This window comes from Lathyrus oleraceus, chromosome 5 (assembly GCF_024323335.1).
Source record: "Lathyrus oleraceus cultivar Zhongwan6 chromosome 5, CAAS_Psat_ZW6_1.0, whole genome shotgun sequence".
Classification (NCBI taxonomy): domain Eukaryota; kingdom Viridiplantae; phylum Streptophyta; class Magnoliopsida; order Fabales; family Fabaceae; genus Lathyrus; species Lathyrus oleraceus.
The window spans coordinates 138,392,531-138,412,991 of record NC_066583.1 but is presented as its reverse complement, the minus strand read 5'-3'; the positions used below and the strand labels follow the sequence as shown (position 1 = coordinate 138,412,991).

At 33.2% G+C, this 20,461-nt stretch overlaps 1 protein-coding gene across 1 annotated transcript; it reads left to right on the top strand.

The window, feature by feature from the left end:
- The first annotated feature begins 6,541 nt into the window (after window positions 1–6,541).
- On the top strand, window positions 6,542–8,706 carry LOC127078408 (vacuolar protein 8). The gene has a single exon (XM_051018870.1). It carries the CDS (start codon window positions 6,835–6,837, stop codon window positions 8,497–8,499), a length of 1,665 nt encoding a protein of 554 aa, XP_050874827.1. The 5' UTR covers window positions 6,542–6,834; the 3' UTR covers window positions 8,500–8,706.
- Window positions 8,707–20,461: the final 11,755 nt, after the last annotated feature.

The window sequence follows — 20,461 nt, the reverse complement described above, 5'->3', positions numbered from 1 at the left end:
GGGATTTAAGGATTTGTCCAAATTAAAATGCATTTTAATTCATTTTTAAATTGATTTTTAATTGAATAATTGCTTAAAAATTATGTTGAGCCATTTTTATGGTCTTGTGATGTTTGACTTTCTCTTTGGGCCTTGGTCATGGTTGATTTGACTTTTGTTTGATCAAACCATTGGATTTAGGGGATTGATGAAATGTATATTTTATCTCCCAAAATGAGTGGATGGTATTGATCAGATGAAATTCCTCTCATGATCAATTTGTGTTTCTATCTCCCCTTCCCTCTTCCTGTCCCTCCCTATTCTTCCCCAATCCCTCATTGACCAATGAAATCTATAATGTCTAAATGCTAATTGATTCATCAATGACCTTATGTCAGATGAATCAATACAAGTCTGACTGAGATAAGTCATTAGTTTTTTAGTGTGTGGTATGTTTTAGGAGTTTGGTTCTTTGTACCAACTCTCTAACATGCATTAACACCTATATTTTTATTGCCCGGTCTCAGATAGTTGTGACTTCTACATAAGTCCAATTATGATTGCTTAACATATAGCTAAAATTGACCCTAAAGGCATAACATTCTAGTAAGTGAGATTGTAAGTCTCCCATTCTTCATGGCATTAGGTGGAAACTTGACCTTTTTTTCTTTCATGAGAGCTAGTGGCATACTTATTGAATTATCCAAGTTGGAGCCCTTCTCGTGGAAGACGTCTTGGTTTAAGTATTCATACTTGTGAATGAATGGTTGAGTGTTCTCCAAAGAATGACTTAGTCAATTAAAACTCAACACTAACATTTAACTAACCACTGACTAACTCTTATTCATTATGATTTTACTTTCAAGTCATTTACTTTATGCAATTTAAATTACAGTCATTTACCATTCATCTGCCATTTACATTTCATGCAACTTGTTTATGTTTCAAGTCATCTTCACTTTGCTCACTTGAGTCATATCTTGTGATTATATATATTTGTTTTGGTGTTTTGATTTTGTTTGTGGTCTTAGGACCTTAAAACACCCAATAACAACAAAAACCCTAAAAAACATTTTAGTGGACTGTTGGGATTTGACCTTAACTTCTGGACTTAGAACTAGGCAACATTCCATGTGCTAAAGGACTTGGACAATGCCAACATCTGAGACTGAGTTATCCTTGACAGTGACTTTCATATGATGCAAGACCTTGGATTTCTTTGATTCATCTGCTATTCTGTCTCTATGCTTGATTATTATTTTGTTATTATTGTATATGTCTGATATTTTGTTCTAAGTTGATCAAGGAATATTTCATCTGATATATTGGAATACACTGAAGACTGCTAGCTATTGGAGTGCTTGCTTGGATATGGCTATCTTTATTTGATACCTTGATCTTCATGATGTTTAGATATTGCTCATTGCTTATTATTTATTGCTTGTCAAAGTCCAAAGGAAAATGGGTTTCTGTATGACATTCTTGTCTGTTGGATTGTATCCCATTAGTCAAATCTTTTCAACTCTTAACTTTTAATTTTTGCTTAGGTTAGCCTCTTCATCTCCTCCCACTTATTTAATTTCAAAATCTCTCCCTCTTTTCAAAAACTTTCTTTGCTTGTGATTTCAAACTTAGACATGTTTTAATGATTAGAAACTTTGGCCTTATGCCATTGAATTTTTTAAACTTCTTTTCTTCAATAAAATTTGTAAATAACTTATTAACTTAAATTTCAAAAGACAAAAGGAACTAACAACCCCATTCAAATCTTTGGCCTTTTGTACCTTTTCATTTAAACTTTTTGTCAAAATCAATCCACCAACTTCTTTGAAACTTTTACCACGAACTACAGGGTTTTGATCCCTCACTTTTATGTTAGTACGTAGGCATAAGACCAAAGGTCTTGTCAAACACAAAAATATAATCAATGAATTATTTTCTCATCCGTACACTCTTTATTTCATCAAACATCGTTTAGACCAAAAAACATATGCACACAAAAAAGGGCTCCCTAGAAGTACCTAGGACACTTTAGGTGCTAACACCTTCCCTCTGTGTAACCAACCCCCTTACCCGTAATCTCTGTAATTTTATTAGTTTTTATTTTAAAACTTATTATCTTTGGGTTTTGTTCGTACTTTTCCCTTTTCCATTGGAAACAATAAAGGCGCGATGGTGACTCTGGTTTTACCGACGTCAAGTTTATCCATAGCTTAATGGTCATGAATTTACCACTATAAGTTTCTTTATCTTTGTCATCATTGCCTAAGAGTGGTTGAGTAAACCACTCAGGGCCATGAGTCCTCTTGGCGAAGGGAGCCATGGTTGGAGTAAAATTTGGCGCTTGGAGAACATCAACAGGTACTGGGCGAAGGCCTCCCGGTCCACTCTACTTTTGTCAGTTGGAGTAAGGAGGTTCATTCGAATGACTTCACATCTTCGTCCACTAACAACTAGGTCGTCATCATCAAGACGTTTAATTTTTAATGAGGTTTCAAAAGTGGAACTAAGCCACAACTGGAGGAGCCAAAAAGGTCAAGCAATCAGAAACTTATCTTGAGGGTTGATATTCCTGAGAGCCCCAGTCGCTTCATCTAGCGTGATGTATAAGGATCCTAAAATTAGTTGGCCAAGGTTGACGTTCCTCCCTTCATGCATCTGATTGGCAAGAGTTAAATACCTCTTTGCTACCTTCGAGGATTTGCAACAGAAAACACACTTGGATAACCATAAAGCCAGAAAGGCAATGTGTTCTTCCATAGTCACCTCAGGGTTATCATCAACATGGTGGTCTGTGATGTACTTCTTGAAACCAACATGATTATCGTCAAAGTCAATGGTGTCCTTGTCAAGGTCAGTAGGGTCGAAGTCATCCCCATCCGGGCAAAGGCCTGTTATGGCTGCTACGTCGAAAAGCGTGGGGGTCAACATTCCACATGGAAGTTGAAAAATGTTGGTCGTACTCTTCCAGTAGTAAATGACAAGCATATTCTGGCAATATGTTAGGCCAGCTCTCGACAATTAAATCAGGTCAAAGATACCCATTTCTTTCCAAGTGTTACCCATCTGGATTTCTATCTTGTCCAGGTTTGCTACCAATATGGCTGCACTTAGGTTTGCCACCAGTGTAATTGCACTCAGGCTGTTTCCCATTTCTTCTCCATTTTTGGTGTTCCCCTTTCTGTTGTCTTCCTTTATGATGTTGTGACATACGGAGCGGAAAACTCGCAAGTCATTAGTTTGGTACTCTAAATCTAGTTGTTTCTTAATGCTTATCACATGCTTAGTCATATGATATAAGGGAAATAATTCTTTGCATTTAGAAAGCTCCTCTTTAGGTTCAAGCATGAGACCCATCAAAGCGTGTTCATTACCAGAGAGAGTAAAAAGGACAAGTACATGGGACTTGAAGATCCTGAGTTTTTCTTCAAGATTAGGAGCTTCCGGTATGTATTCCTGATTTCCAACCGCAATGACATGGTCCAATGCATAAGCTTGAGGAACAGGTTCTTTTGCTGGAGCATTTTTGTTGGAGGGTTCCATTGCAAGAATCCAAGTTTTTAGTAAAAAAAAGTTTGAAGAAAGTTATATGAAGATTTTCTTCACAGTTGTAGGTGTGAGGAGAAAATGGGGGAAAAGTGTTTGAAGGGTTGAAGATGACCTATTTATAGGGGAAAATGAGAAAAAAAACCCATCAGTTTCCTTTGCTGAGCTGTACAGGAGAGTGGGGTGACATGTCACCGAAGTGGGAGCGACAATTGGCAGGTTACTGCATATAGTTAACCCTATCCTATTTATCGGGCGTCATGATAATGAGAAGTGGGAAAAAGCATGGTCTCGAGGGGATAGTTGAAAAGAAACGTCATGATGAGATGATGTCATCCCACTAGGTGAACAGTTAAGTAAAAAATGCCCCTATCTCTAATAAAAATGTCGAAGGAGGCCTTTTTTGGGGGAAATTTGTTAGCTGGGATTTTTGACCAATGAGGAAGGCCCAACAAACAAGGGAAAGTCTTGGAAGAGTTATGGTTCGATCTCACTCTAGGACTTAGAGAAATTTTGGTTGTTAAAAGAAGTAATTCGACACCAATTGCTTTGACCAGGCAGGCGTTGTGTCTCAAGTAAGGTTGGTTGAAGAAACAGTTGTTTGGGCGCGAGTAGGTCACATTCAAATCTTGATAACTGCTTGGGTTCTTATCTCAAAAGGACACGTGGAGGAAGTTGGAAGGAAAATTGCATGCAGAACTGCACGTGGAAAACTAGGGAGAAAGAAACGTTAAGGGGTAGTTATTGTACGCTTGTATATATAATAGTTTATTAGGTTGAATTAAGGGTGTTCATTATATTACAAAAATCTCACTGAAAACTCAAAGTATCAGCGTTAAGAGAAATGAGCGAATGACTGAGAGAATGTAAGTGCAGATGAAACACCATACTTATTCTTCAATATAAAGTTTTCTAAATTATTCAATTTACATTGCTTTCTTCATATTCATCTCTTTTCCAACCTTTACTTTTATTCAAGTACATTCAACATTATTATTCCTTATTTATACTTTCTTGCAAGAAGTCGAGATACTCATCATAGTATCAGTTTCACACATTCCCTTTGACCTAGTCGAAACCAGTAACCTTAAGATACAAAGAAATTAACAATAAATAGGTTCTTAAGCACTATGTCCTAGGATTCACTAGTTGATCCTGCAAGTAACTCATACATTTGAAGACCAATGATTGTTTGCCATTTCTCAGCATAAACACTTAGATCATTAGGCATTCTATTGAACGCCATTTGACATTAGGTGTTGCCCAATAGAGATATAATTTGACATTTGATCTCCAAGCATCCCAACTTGATCATTAAATTAGATGAACACTTCACCTTACAATGTTGTCATCATCAAAACCCAATAGGTCAATAAATTGTTGCAGTAGTTATACCTACAAGCACATAGATCCACATCCATAGCTCATTTCTTTCCAAAATAGTTTAAGGATCTACGACATTCCCAAACTCATCGCACTTCCAAATAAACACCATCAGAAAAAGGGAGAAAAGGTTAAGTTATTACCTAACGGTGTGCTGAAGAAAAGGAATGAGGCGTGAAGGGTAAACCTATTTTTAAGGAAACACACGATGACTTCGAAGTCGGGAAAAATAGACTCTAAGAAAAATGAGTCTTGAAAGAAGAAGGGGAAAGATGTGACTCGAGGTTTGATTTGAGAATGTGAAAAGATGAGAGACGTTAAAGACTTTTTATAGAGACAAATGATATGTAAAAAGAGAGGCCACACTAAAGGCCAAATAGATTAGAGGAATAAGGGCAATTATGACAATAGACTTTATGTGACTCATAAGGAACTTAATCGTTAAATCTTAAACGCATATTCCTCTAAGGAAGAGAAAAAGATAAAAGGCCGAATATGGACATGGACAATGACAAGACTAAGCTTAATAAGAGCTCCACGTTGAATATTCATAACATTCTCGCCCACAAGGAGAGCGGAGAGAGAACCTCGTCACATACTCCCAAATGAGAAAGTTTCGGTTAATGAAACAATAATATCCTACCGCAAGATAATACAGGGTGTTCCAGGTTTCCTAGAGATAGGACCAGGACCTTTGGCGAAAATATCTCGCCCTTATGAGCCTCATGCTTGGGCTACTGTGTACATTTTGAGTTTCCTATTGATAAGACTAAGACCTTTTCCTAAAGCATCTTGCCCCTATAAGCTCCACGCTTGAGGGGCACTATACATTTTGGGTTTCCTAACTATAGGAACATGACCTTTGCCTAAAACATCTTGCCTTATACTTAGGTGAATGTGTACATTTCGAGTTTCCTACATTATAGACATTTATTTAGGAATATATCCCACCCTTTTTTTGAAAACGGGGCCGAACCTTGTAACTAAGCCCACCTGAATGGTGTGATAGTAGGTATAGAGCGCAAGCCCGTCGAGTGGCGTGAAACAACATATGCATGTTAGTGGGTCAAATAAGAGGTATTCACCCGATTTTTATATAGGTCAATGTTCGACTCAGTTAATTGAGATACACATTTATGACAAATTATGGGCATCATATACGAGGATCTCTCACATTAAAACCGACTTCGAAAATCATCATTAAGGACCTAGTCAATCACTAATTCAACCTTCCAAAAAAAAAGTTCAAGATTACTATAAAAAAAGAGAAGAACTAAGAGATTCATTCACACTTTTCACTTATAAGATCATGTGAGACTCTTACTAGCTTAACATCAATATGGTTATTAATGTGATATACAATGTTGATGAATTTTTAATATATATTCAATTATATTAAATATTTAATTCAATTAGTAATAAATATTCCTATAAAAATATTATTCAGTTATCTTCCATTGGACAAATATATAAAACAATTCTAGTATCAACAAATTTAATCCAATATTTTCTATAATTTACTCAAAGAAGATTTAGCTACTGTATTTAAGAACTCCTTTAGTAATAGTACCACGCTAAATATCCGCCGTTGACCACATAAATGTCCGACTTGGCGGTAAGGAGAAACCGAGAAAGAAGAGTGGCGCTAGCCAGCGGGAATGCAGTCCCAAACGCGCGTGTGTTCCACGCTCCAAATCGCTGCATCGTGTTGCGTGGTTTCCCTTATTGGTTATTGCTGTCAGCAAAGCTGGGTCGGTTCTCACTCTACACTCTTTCTCTCTCCTCCAATCGCAATCTCTCATCCTCCTAACTCCTGCATTCAACAACCTACTCAAACCGTTGGTTCCTCTACTCAACACTAAACAAACACACCACACTAGTTCATTTTTTTTTTCTCTTCTCAACAATTGAAGCAGAGAAAAAAACATGAAGGAATCAACAGAATCAGACCCAATAACCATTTGCCTCAACCTCACCCATTCACTTCTCCAACAAGAAATCCCCACAGTCCATCACTTAAAAAGCAAGTGGTCAATCGCCCGAGTCAAACTCACCTCACTCCAAACTCACCTCACCGATTTCTCCACCGAGTACTCCACTTCCTCAACCTCTAACCCTCTCTCCCTCCACCTCCTCCACTCCATCTCCCAAACCCTACACGACGCCGTTTCACTCGCTCACCACTGCCAATCTACCTCCCCCGATTTACCTCTCGGAAAACTCCAAACGCAAAGCCACCTCGACTCACTCATCGCCACTCTCCACCGCCACCTCAACGACTGCGATGTCCTCTTCCGTAGCGGCCTCCTCCTCGAAACTCCCGCCTTTTCCAAACGAGAAGCCGTTCGATCTCTTTCTAGAAATCTCATCGCACGGTTGCAAATCGGGTCGCCCGATTCAAGAGCCGCCGCGATTGACTCGCTTCTTTCATTACTCCACGAAGACGATAAAAATGTCACTATAGCGGTGGCGCAGGGTGTAGTTCCGGTGCTCGTTCGTTTACTCGATTCTTCCTCTGATATGAAGGAGAAAACCGTCGCCGCAATTTCGAGAGTCTCTACAGTGGACAGTGGGAAGAATAATCTACTAGCAGAGGGATTGATGCTGTTGAATCACTTGCTTAGGGTTTTAGATTCTGGAAGTGGTTTAGCTATAGAGAAAGCTTGTATCGCGCTTCAGGCATTGAGTTTTACTAGGGATAACGCCAGAGCTATTGGATCTAGAGGTGGAATCTCGTCTCTGTTAGGGATTTGTCAAGGTGGTACACCTGGTTCACAAGCTTCTGCGGCGGCGGTTTTGAGGAATCTGGCGAAATTTAATGAAATTAGAGAGAATTTTGCGGAGGAGAATGCTATTGTTGTTTTGTTAGGGTTGGCTTCTTCTGGAACGATATTGGCTCAAGAAAATGCGATTGGTTGCGTGGCGAATTTGATTTCGGAGGATGAGGGTATGAGGGTTTTGGTTTATAAGGAAGGTGGAGTTGAGTGTTTGAAGAATTTCTGGGATTCGGCTCCAATGATTCAGAGTCTTGAAGTTGCCGTTGAAATGTTGAGGTATTTAGCTATGACGGGTCCGATTGGCGAGGTTCTTGTTGCAGAAGGGTTTATTGGGAGGGTGATGGGAGTGTTGAATTGTGAAGTTTTGACTGTGAGGATAGCAGCTGCAAAAGCTGTTTATGCTATGGGTTTGAATGGTGGAAACAAAACCAGAAAGGAAATGGGGGAATGTGGGTGTGTTCCTTTTTTGATTAAGATGTTAGATGGGAAAGGCGCGGAGGAGAAAGAATCTGCTGCAATGGCGTTGTCGGTGTTATTGCAACACCCTTTTAATAGAAGGGTTTTTCGGAAGGATGAGAGGGGAATAGTTAGTGCAGTTCATCTATTGAACCCTTCTTTGGTTAATTTAGACAAGAAATACCCTGTTTCTATTCTGGTTTCGCTCTTGCATTCTAAGACTTGTAGGAAACAAATGGTGGCTGCTGGTGCTAGTGTATATACGCAGAAGCTTGTTGAATTGGATGTTCCGGGTTCAAAGAAATTGTCGGATGGACTTGGTCGTGGTAAGATTTGGGGAGTTTTTGCAAGACCCTAAAAGATCAGACCCATATTATGCTAAATCATGGTACAGGAACAAGAGCAATAACAAGAACATCTGATGATTTTTCATTGAATCTGTATGTATGATATGATAGGTGTGTTCAGTTTTTTTATCTTCTTTATCATTTTTCCCTTTTTCTTCTTGTAAATTACTAATAATTGATGCTTATTTGTCAAATGATTTAATTGGATTTTGTGTTTATGTTTAGGAGCATCATAAAGTACATCACTTTGCATTGTAGTGTTGTTCATAGTGTTAATTAACTGCACAAATGATTTTGATATGCTGTTTTTTACTTGTGCAATTGAATATCAATGGAATGCTATTTTCTATATAGCTTTCCAACATTATCTTCAGGTATATCTAACATGCTGCTAGAACAGAATAGGATAAGATGGATTTTCAACGCACATGGTGAATAGACATGCCTTCAACAAAATCATAAATTCTCTTACAAGGGTAGGTAACATGTTAGTGAAATTTCCAGGATTAAAATAAAAACCATTGATAGGTTGCTCATCCTACTTTCAAGTGTTTGACCGAACCATGTGTGACTAATCCTGTTAATTTGCTATTTTTTTTGGTCAAGTAGCCATGTAATTCACTTTTTTAAAAATGAACAAGTGAGATGTCGCGGGTTCGAATTTGCGTCCCTATATCTGATGTCCATGCACAGGTAACAACAGAGAGGACTTGCTATATTAGGTGTTGCTTTCTTGGTAACTTTTTTTTATCATGGTTTACATTTCATTGATGTCTATATCATACTAATAAAAAAAGTGCTATCTTTGGCTTTGCCTCAATAGTATATGATTACATTAGTGCAAGTGTATGCTGCCATGGGATTTTCCTCAATGTATATTTGGTGGATGGTGACATAATTGCCTGCTATTGCCATGTGCTTTTGTTCTTGAGCATGTGCATATGGTCTATGAATTGCCAAAATTGCAGTCTTGTTGTTGTCTGTTGCTATAACACATTAGGACCTACCTTAATGTTTATCCCACGACTCTCTTCACTTCTGGGCTTGTCCTTTTAGTCTTTAAACAATTTTTTCTGTGGAAGACTTGAAGTCCCATGCAATTGAATGCATGAATTAAATTACTTTTGCTGCGTTGTCATTATTATTACAATACATGCAAAACCTTTATATGACAGCTGTACTTGAGGAATCTTCACATCCTGGAGACAGTTCTTTAATATAGAAAATGTAGATAGTTGTTTAGGCCAACTGAAAATGTATGACTCAAATGGAATAAGAAAACCTTGATATCCCTGCCATAGTGGGAATTGCTTTGCCCTCTTTGAAATGCATTTTCCATATATAAAATTTAGATATGTTTTATTAGGTATACACCGGTTAGGTAAATGGCTTCATTTTTAACCACATTTCTCTATCTACAACTAGGCTTGTATCTGGGATTTTGGGGTTTGTATATGAGATTTTGGGATACAAGTTCACTTTCACTTGTTTTGATAAATTTGTGTGAAGATGAAATTATATACAATCATATCCGGTTCTAAATCGACAACCAATATAAAATTTTGTTGAATTTTTATGACATGAATCAATTACGTAATAATGTGAATGCTAGGTCGCCACTTGGATGCAGTAAAAAATAATCAAGAGTTTTTACATTTTTGAAAATGAGTGTAGGTAAAGAAGTTAATTTATGAGAGTATGAATTGTTTTTGAACTTGGAATATAGACACGTTTACCGGGAAATTTATGAAAATAATAGACACTATAGTTAGGAAGAAGATCAATTTCATGTGCCTACTAGAAATGGGACGAGTATTATCATAAACTGAAGAAGATCACTTTCATGTGGCTACTAGAGACTAAGTGGATGGGTGAAAAAACCAAATAATTAGACAACTTGGAATTTAAGCTTTGATACACCGACAAAGTTAGATCGAGAAATGGGGTGAGAATTATTGTAGACAATGAGTGGAAGAAGTATATTGTGGAAGTGAAAAGAGTGGGGGATTGAATCATAGCCCTCCAATTTGTACGGAAACAAGACTTTTAGTTATTAGTGCTTACGCAACTCAGGTTGGGTTAGGAGAATACCAGAGTGAAATTTTGAGAGAATTTAGAAGACATATTTCATGATATACCCTTAAGGAGAGAATATTTTTCTTGAAGGAGATCTAAATGGACATTTTGGAAGCATAATAAGTGGTTTTGATCTTACTAGAAGAATTACATAGTTTAGAAAAAAAGATGAGCATTTTATCACATATAAAAGTAGGCGTGACATGTTCTTAGAAATATTTCTTTCTTATTAGAAAGTTAAATAGTATAATATATCATGGTCTATCACTCAAAACACTTTACTCTTCATTTTCTTCTTCTTCTCTTATGTTTTATCTTGTTGAACTAACATAAACTATTTTTAAGAAATAAACTTCAAAATAATATTGATTTCTAATCAACACAATTCACCCCTCCTCTTATGTTTGGAGTCACTTGTTCAACAATTGACATTAGAGCGTAACTCTTGTTTTAAGACTAATAGTCCCAAGAAGAAGGAATAACTTCAAACAATTAAATAAACTTCCATCCTTTAATGGAGAAGGGTATGCTTTACGGAAATGGCAAATGATAATCTTTGTAAAGAACGGTCCTTTTGTTCCCACACATCAAATTAATGATGTTGTGGTAAACAAACAAGAAGATGATTGGACTCACGAAGAAAGAGAAAAAGTACAACACAATTTGAAAGTTAAGACTATCATCACTACCGTTCTTAGTATTGATGAGTTTTTTAATGTTTCTCACTGCGAGACTGCAAAAGAAATGTTCTACACCCTTTCAATTACTAATGAAGGTACAACCGAGGTAAAAAGGAAAAAGACGAACACATTAACTCATGAATATGAACTCTTCATAATGAAACCTGAAGAAAATATTTATGATATGGATAAACGTTTTATCCACGTTATAAATCACATGAGAAATCTTGATTTTTTTTTTCAAAATGAAGATTTTGTTGTAAATTTTCTTAGATGATTAAACTGTAATTGGAAACTCAAAGCCACTGCAATTTTAGAATCTAGGGATTTGTCATCCATAGACTTGGCTACTCTTTTAGGTGAATTGTAGAAATATGAGATGGAACTGAAAAAACTTGCAGATGATGATGAGCTGAAAAAACTTGCAAATTTCCCTCAGAATCCAAATAAAAACAAGAATTAGAGAAAGTTTAAGAAACCTAAAAAAGAAGATAAGAAAACTTACATTGTCTTGGATGATAATGATATGGATTCCTCATATGACGATGAAGCTAACATATGTCTCATGGTAGACCATGAAGAAAATGATGTAGCTTTCTATTTCTCTTATCATGACTTACTTCGTTGCAAAAGAAAATGATGTAGCTTTCTATTTCTCTTATCATGACTTACTTCGTTGCAAAAAGTTAAGTACAAAACAACTAAGTTAAAACATCTTGTCTCCACTCCTAGAAACATTATTTCTTTCCTCACATTTAAAAATAAAATCCCCTGAAAGAAATATATAATCTTAAAGAAAGACAAAATGTTTTAACTCAAATCTCTTCCCTTTCTACGAAGTATTAGATGAATCTATCAAGTGCGATCAATGTGATGTTTTGAAAAGTGAAAACAAGGACTTACAAAATACTTGATAAATTCACTAAGGGAAGAGATAACTTGAATATCCTTCTTGAAAATCAAAGAGCATCATATAATAAGACTGACATATACTTAAGAATAATATTAAGAACTTTGAGAAAATATGTCATGCTCATCAAACCCATAAATATAAAATCCTCAAATGCAATTATTGTATTAAAAATGATCATATTACATTATTTTGTTTATTAAAAAGAACCATGAAAGTAAACATAGTTATCCTCCTTCACTTTTTTATAAAGAGGATCAAGATTTAAAAATGAGAAACATGCTTACTTATCAACTCTTCTAATTATGACTATCAAAAGAAATCATGTGAAAATATTAATCAAACTAACATTTGAGGATCCAAAATAATTTAGGTACCTAAAGTTACGATCTAAGTTTCTGATGCAGGAATGCTTTACAATATTGAACACTTAGTGGTATTGTGATAACTGTTGTTCAAAGCAAATTACTGGAGATAAATAATTTTTCTCTTGTTTTACTCCTAAAAAGGGAGGTTTTGTCTCCTATGGTGACAATAACAAAGGAAATATTATTGGAATTAGTATCGTTGGTAAGTTCCCTAATCCAATGACCGGGGAGGTTCTTTTAATTGATGGTTTAAATCATAATATGGGACAAAGGTAATAATGTAACATTTGGTTCTTCTGGTTGCGTGGTCGTCAAATCAAATCATCTTTACTAGTTTAAAAAGTTAAAATACCTACACTGTGAATTTAAACAAAAATCCTTCAAATGATGCCAATTTTTTTAGTATCGAAGGTAAATCATGGCTATGGCATAGGAGAATAACTCATTCACATGGACCACTTAAACAAGTTGATCCGTTAGAACTTAGTAATTGGTCTGCCAAAATTACGTTTTGAAAATAATCGATTATGTGATGCATGCCAAAAGTGTAAAAAAGTAAGAGTTTCTTTTAAAGCGAAAAATATTATGTCACAAATCGGCCCTTACAACTTTTCCACATGAATCTTTTTGGCCTATCCGAACCAAAAGTTTTGGTGGAAATTTATATTCCTTGTATTTATGGATGACTACTTTCTCTAATTGTAGACATTTTTTTAATCTTAGAAACGAGGCACATTTGCTTCCTTCCAGAAACTATCCAAGATTATCCAAAAAAAGATAAAGCATTACATCAATCCAAAGTGACCATGGTGGAGAATTAAAAAAATGAGGAATTCAATTTTTTAAAAATGAGAATGGTATTCAACACACATTTTCCACTCAACGAACTTCCTCAACAAAGTAAGGTAATAGAGAAGAAAAATAAATCTCTTGAATAGCTAGAAAGGGTGATGCTCAATGCGACACATCTTCCTAAATACTTATGAGTTGATGTAGTGAGCACTGTTTTCTATACGATGAATCATGTATTGATAATACTAATTATAAATTAGCATCCTATGATTTATACAAAGCAAGACAATCAAATATTTCTAAGTTACATGTCTTCGAATGCAAATGCTCTGTACTTAACAACAGGAAGGAAAATCTTGGGAAACTTGGTGCAAAAGTTGATGAAATGCATATTCGTAGGTTATTCCACTTATGGTAAACCCTTCATAATTTTTAATAAAAGAACCCTGGCAATATAAAAATCAGTTCATATTACCTTTGATGAGTCAAACCCCAAGTATGTATAGAATGAGGTTGTTGATTATGCAAGTATCTAGGAGAAATGTTTCTTGAAGATAAAAAGAAAAATGAAGATCAAGAAATAAATCAAGAGAGAGAGAATAAAGTCAAATTGAAGACGTTCAAGATGAAAAATAAAATGTAGAACGTCAGGATCTTCCGAAAGAATAGAGAACTTCCAAAAACCATCCAACCCATAATTTTATTGGGAGTTACAACTTAACATTCTCTTAACAAGGTATGTAAATTTATGACTTTTGTTTCATAAATTTATATGTAGGAAATTGATGAAGCTCTCATCGATGAACATTTGTCTCTTTCTATGCAAGAAAAGTTAAATCAATTTGAGAGAAGCAACATTTTAGATCTTGTTCCCAAACTTGAGCTAATCAAGTGATTGGAACCCGATGGATCTTTCGCTACAAGCTTGATGAGGATGAAAATGTTTTAAGAAATAAAGTAAGACTCATTTCGAAAGGATGCAATCAACATTAAGACATAGATTTTGATGAAACATATGCCTTTGTAACTCGATTAGACGCCATAAGGATGTTTGTAAATTTCTCATGCATCATAAATTTTAAACTCTTCCAAATCGATGTAAAAAGTATATTTTTGAACGGTTAGATCCAAGAGAAAATTTATGTTGATCAACCTCCCGAATTTATAAATTCTACTTTTCTAAATCATGTTTTCAAACAGAAAAATGTTCTTTACGGTCTGAAACAAGCCCTTAAAGCTTGATATGATTGTTTATGAATTTTTGCACTTGAAAACAATTTTCAAAGGGGGAAGGTTGATAAAACTCTTTTCACCAAGAAATTAGAGCATGATATTTTATCAATTCAAATTTATGTTGATTACATTATTTTTGGTGATAATAATAAACTCTTATGTAATATTTTTCTAAGATGGTGCAAAATAAATTTGAGATGTCAACGATGAGGGAGCTTCGATACTTCCCAAGCTTAAAAAATCATCAATCCAAGGAAGGCACATTTATCAATAAAGGCAAGTTTTATAAAGAGTTACTCAAAAGGTTTAACATGGATAAAGCCAAGTCAAATATCAACTCTGATAAGCACTTCATGTAGCTTGGACAAGGACGAGGGAGGAAAGCCAGTTAAAGAAAGCAAATATCGAGGTATGATCAAATATCTTCTTTATCTTACTGCATCTTGTCCTAATATTATGTTTGTTGTGTCTCTTTGTGTCTATTTTCAAGCAAACTCTGAAGAATCATATCTTACTGCGGAAAACGCATTATGAGATATCTAGCTAGCACACCATAATGAGTTTATGGTACTACAAATGAGTGAATTGTGCCTTAATTAGGTACTTTGACTCTGATTCCGGTGAATGCAAATTAGATTAAAAAAAGTACAAGTGGTACATGTCATTTACTTGGTAACTCGCTTGTCTTCTGGCTTAGAAGGAAACACACAAGTGTAGTGTTATTCATAACTGATGCAAAGTATGTAGCTGCGGGTAGCTATTGTGCACAAATTATCGGGATGAAACATCACCTAAGTGATTATGGATTTGATCTCAAAGATGTCTCATGAAAAATATGGTTCTTCATTCTCAAACTAAACACATTGAGGTTAAGTATCATTTCATTAGGGATCATGTTGAAAAATAGGAATGTGTAATTAATATGTGTCTTCATCTAATCAACTAGAAGATATTTTTACTAAACTCATTCCTAAGGATTTTTTCTTCATAAAAATTGAATTAGGAATATTAAATCAATCGTGCACACATTAAAATATGGTAGATTTTTCTCATCATTCTTTTTCTTCAATTTCTTTATTTGTTTTACATAGTCTATGTGCTTGCATATTTTTTTCCTGCCTTTATCATTATGTCAAAGAGGGAGAATATACTCTTAGGGTAAGCAAGGTATACTCTCTATATTTGTGAGGAGAGTTTTAACCACTCAAATTGCTTACCTATGTCTTTCTGCTTTTACCGTTTACTTGAGAGATATGTTGTCATCATAAAAAAGGAGGATAAATTGGAGATGTATGCTTACAAGTACAACTGTTTGTAGCCATCAGATGACCTTGGTGGTTTTGATGATGACAACACCTAATGTCAAATGGTGTTCGGTGAAGTCCGTGATGATATTTGCTCCAACAACCTCTGATGATGAAGTCTATAAAATAAAATATATAAAGCCTCGTTAGTGAGAAAGTTCAAGTCCAATATGAAGTGCTAAATCAATTATGAATCAAGCAAGAGTTCTTGAAGCTCAAAGGTTGTGAAAAAGAGGATGTGTGAAAGCGCGACTGGTCCTATGTTTGAGTGATCGGTCAAATATAAAAGTATAAGAGTAACTTTCAAGATATACTAACGTAGTTCACACACATTTAAAATTTATTTAAAACCTTTGTCTTTTTGATAAAAAAACCTTTAAATATTTTTATGCATGTACCGAAGTGATTACTGACTTGCTTAAACAATCAAGAGTGAATTTTATACTAGTTAATCGATTAATACATTAGGCTTAATAAATTAACTCCTTTGTAACACCTCTTAGTCGTTTAAACATGCTTCTAATCGATTAGTGACGGTAGTTGTGAAAAACTTCCATAATCAGTTTACTTAATCGACTAACAACTAAGATTAATCGATTAGATCATTAAAAAGCCCATGAATCTTTTTCTTTTTGAGCTATTTCTTCTCTTATAAATATATGACTTCTCCCCCATTTTTATTTTACACCATATTTCGGATTTAACTATACTATACTATTTTCTACTTCTTTCCTCACTATTTTCTTTTTCTTCACTAGTGTTGTCTTAGTGCCAAGATGATAAAAAATGAGAGTTCGTTTGTACTAGTGGGGTGCCACATTTGTTTTTGTTCAAGAATGTGATTCTATTGAGCAATACTCTTGTTTAGTTATTGAGATTAACCTGCTATAATCTATGTTTGATTATTAAGATGATCCAGTTAAAATCTGTATTTTGTTTGGGGACTGGACTGTTTAAAATCTCTCTTTGTTATAAATGCTCTGTGGGTATATCCTTAAAAACTCAATAATTTTTATTAGTGAAACTTTTAAAAGAAAACTCTTTGGGACTAAAATAGATCAAGTGATAGATTGGACTTGTATAAATCTTAAATGCACTCTCTCTAATTCTATCTCTTTAGTTTAAGTCAATTATTTTCATTTTTCCCCTTCTTTTCTCTTATATTTAATGTCACTTGTTTTTTTTATTATGAGTAAAGAAAATCCTGTAAATTAGGATGTAGATTAACATATTTAAATCTACTTGAATGTTTGATTCTCAATATTATTTATTCAATTGAAGCTACTATGTATATTGAATAATTCTTGTATTCAGTGTTTTTCAAACGTTGAATATTTATGAATTGAAGCTAAGAAATCTTCACCGTTGGATTATAGGTAGCGTAAAGTGAAATTAAGACTATTTTTCCTAGTGGATAGTTGTTATATGAATATATATTTGGTTTCCTCTACTAGAACAAAAAAAATTGATTTCCTCTGGTAGCATTTTCGTTGCCATTATCCACTTGTGTTGTGTATGACCACTTTTGACCATGCTTTGAAAAAAAAGTTTTTTTAATTTGTTGGAACTACCATTTTTTCCTGCCTGTACAAACTTTTTACTTATAAATTTAATAAAAATTTGTTTGGTGGGCAGACCTAAAATTAAAGCTTTAGTACCCTTGGTTGGACTATGATGAATCTCTTTAGAAATTTATGCAATAGAGAGTACATAAATAAAGGTTAATAAAGCTTTCCAAGCTAGTACGAAAATAAGTAAAATCATGTGATAATCAAATGATTGCTCTCTTATTTGCCCTTCTTTGAAGGGGACAGGTCTCCAAACTATGTTTGATAAGTTCACATTATCATAGTGGATAATACAATAGCCAAAATTAAAAGGTACCAGGATTTTATAGGTGTGCTACTATCTTATTTATGATAAAATATTGTTTTTATTTTTATAATTATAACTTATTTTTTATTAAATAATAGTAAAAGTTTGTCGTAGATATTTTTTTTAGAAGTCTTTATTAGACAAATTCTGTTTATTCATGTATTTTGGTAACTTTTCTTTGAAATTTTGGTACATTTTAATTGTAATTTTTTTCTACAAATATTACTTATACATTTATTTGTACATATTACGTATTGAAATAGAATGACAACCACATTAGTAAGGCGGTAGAGTGCTGCGTATGGTTCTCTAATGATAAAAAATACAAAAAGTTAACATACTAATGCTTAAACTAATATTTGACAGAGATGCAATTATTGTAAGTATGAGTGAGAAAAATATATATTTACTACGCATGATCACGTATTATATAAAGAAGGTGGTTAGAACTAGAGCCGTCAATTTAGGGGGCCGGGGCCTAACTTTTAAGTTCCCCAAAATATAGGGGGCCCAAAATTCTAAAAATAAATGAGCCCCAAAATATATAGGTCCCCTAAACTAAAGGCCCATAAAATTCAAGTAAAGTCTTAAGGTCCCATCATTTTTTAAAGTTGACTTTTTAAAAAAAAAAAATTGATTTTTTTTTAAAGAAAAAATTATTTTATTATTTTATTTTCATAAAAATCATTTTTTTTAAAAATATCAACTTTTTTATTTTGGGAAAAATTCGATTTTGTTTCAAATAAAATTAAACTTTTTTATTTAAAAAATCGATTTAATTTTTTGGAAAAAATCGATTTTTTTTATTTTAGAAAAAACTTTGACTTTTTGTTCTATTTCCGAAAAAAGTCAGTTTTTTTTATTTTCGAAAAAAATCGGGTTTTTTTTCAAAAAAATCGACTTTTTTTATATATAAAAAAAATTGAATTTTTTTTTCAAAAAAAATCAAATTTTTTACTTTTAGGAAAAATCGACTTTTTTCTCGAAAAATATCGATTGTTTATTTTCAAAATAAAATTGATATTCTTTTTCGAAAAAAATAATTTTTTCTTCTAAAAATGAATTGACTTTTTTTTCGAAAAAAATTGATTTTTTATTTTTAAAGAAAAACCGCCTTTCTCATTTTAAAAAATTAATCAGTTTTTTTTACGAAAAAAATCTATTTATTTTTTTTTCAAAAATATCAATTTTTTTTAAAAAAATTAAAATGTTTAATACTTTAAAAAAAATCGATTATGTTTATAATTTAAAAAAATTGATTTTTTTTATTTAAAAAAATTGATTTTTTTTATTTTAAAAAAAATAAGGTTTTTTCGAAAAAAATAGTTTTCAAAAATATTTATTATTTAAAAATATTTATTTAAAAAATTAAAATATGTTGTTTAAAATAAATTATATTTTGAGCCCCTCATTTAGGCCCTTTAAAAAACAAAAATATGAGGGGGTTTAAAAATAAGGGGCCAAAGAGTTATTGATTTAGTAGGGGGCCTAAAAAAATAGGGCCAAATAGGGGCCTAATTGTTAGGGCTTTATCATTTAGGGCTTTTTTGACCCCTCTAGTTAGAACTATCTCCGGTTTATTTAACATGGATTTGCAAATTAATTTCATACAACTAATTAAGAAATTATCATTATTATATACATTTTAGATTATATATATTTTATATTAATAAAGACATGTGTATATTTTTCTTTATTTAATGATTAAAGATGAGGAATATTCATGAGACATAATATATTCCTTTCTGATTTGTACTTTTTTTTTAATTCTTAATTGTTATTTGCTAGAACAACTATTATGGAAGGAATAAAATCATTTTTCCAATTATTGTGTTTGATTTTCAACGAGTCATCATTATTTATAGAAGTTATTTACGATAACACATTTTTTATAGATATAATCAATACTCCTTTACAATAATATCTTTTTATTTTATTTTAAGAGCATCATTTCACATGTTATTTAAATAACACCCCTTCATCTTATTTAAATAACACATCTTCGTGTTATTCGAATATATATATATATATATATATATATATATATATATATATATATATATATATATATATATATATATATATTCTTTGATCACTTGACTCACATAACTTAATAATACATCAATTATAATATGCATTAACGAATTTCACATGTGTTGGTTCCATCATTCATCATAATTAAGAATATAAACCAATAAAAGTCATGACCGTTATATATCATTCAATCAAAATATTTTATTTCATGTACTCCTATATTGACTTTTATTCTCAATATGATCCTAAGTTGATAAATGCTTAATAGATTCAACAATAATGACATTATTAATAACATAATTTGTTCTCATTATCATTAAATACATTAATACATAAGGAGAAAACAAAACAAATCAGAAACATTCTCACAACTGCACATACGTGACTAAAACATCATAACTTATTAACAACTATAATGCCCATATTTTCTATGTGGCCACCAAATACTTTAGGTGGTAAGTCTTTCGTCAAATGCTCGGTAATCATAAGATTTGTGCTTATATGATCAATTGATACTCTATATTTTTGAACCTCTTTTTTAAAGGCAGAGTATTTTAATTTCATATGTTTAACACCCTTATAATGCTTGTCGTTTTTTGAGAAGAAGACCACATCAAAATTATCACAATAAATTTCCAATGGTCTGGAAATGTTTTCGACAACTCCAGGTCCTTAAATAAAGTTTCATAGTCGATTATCCT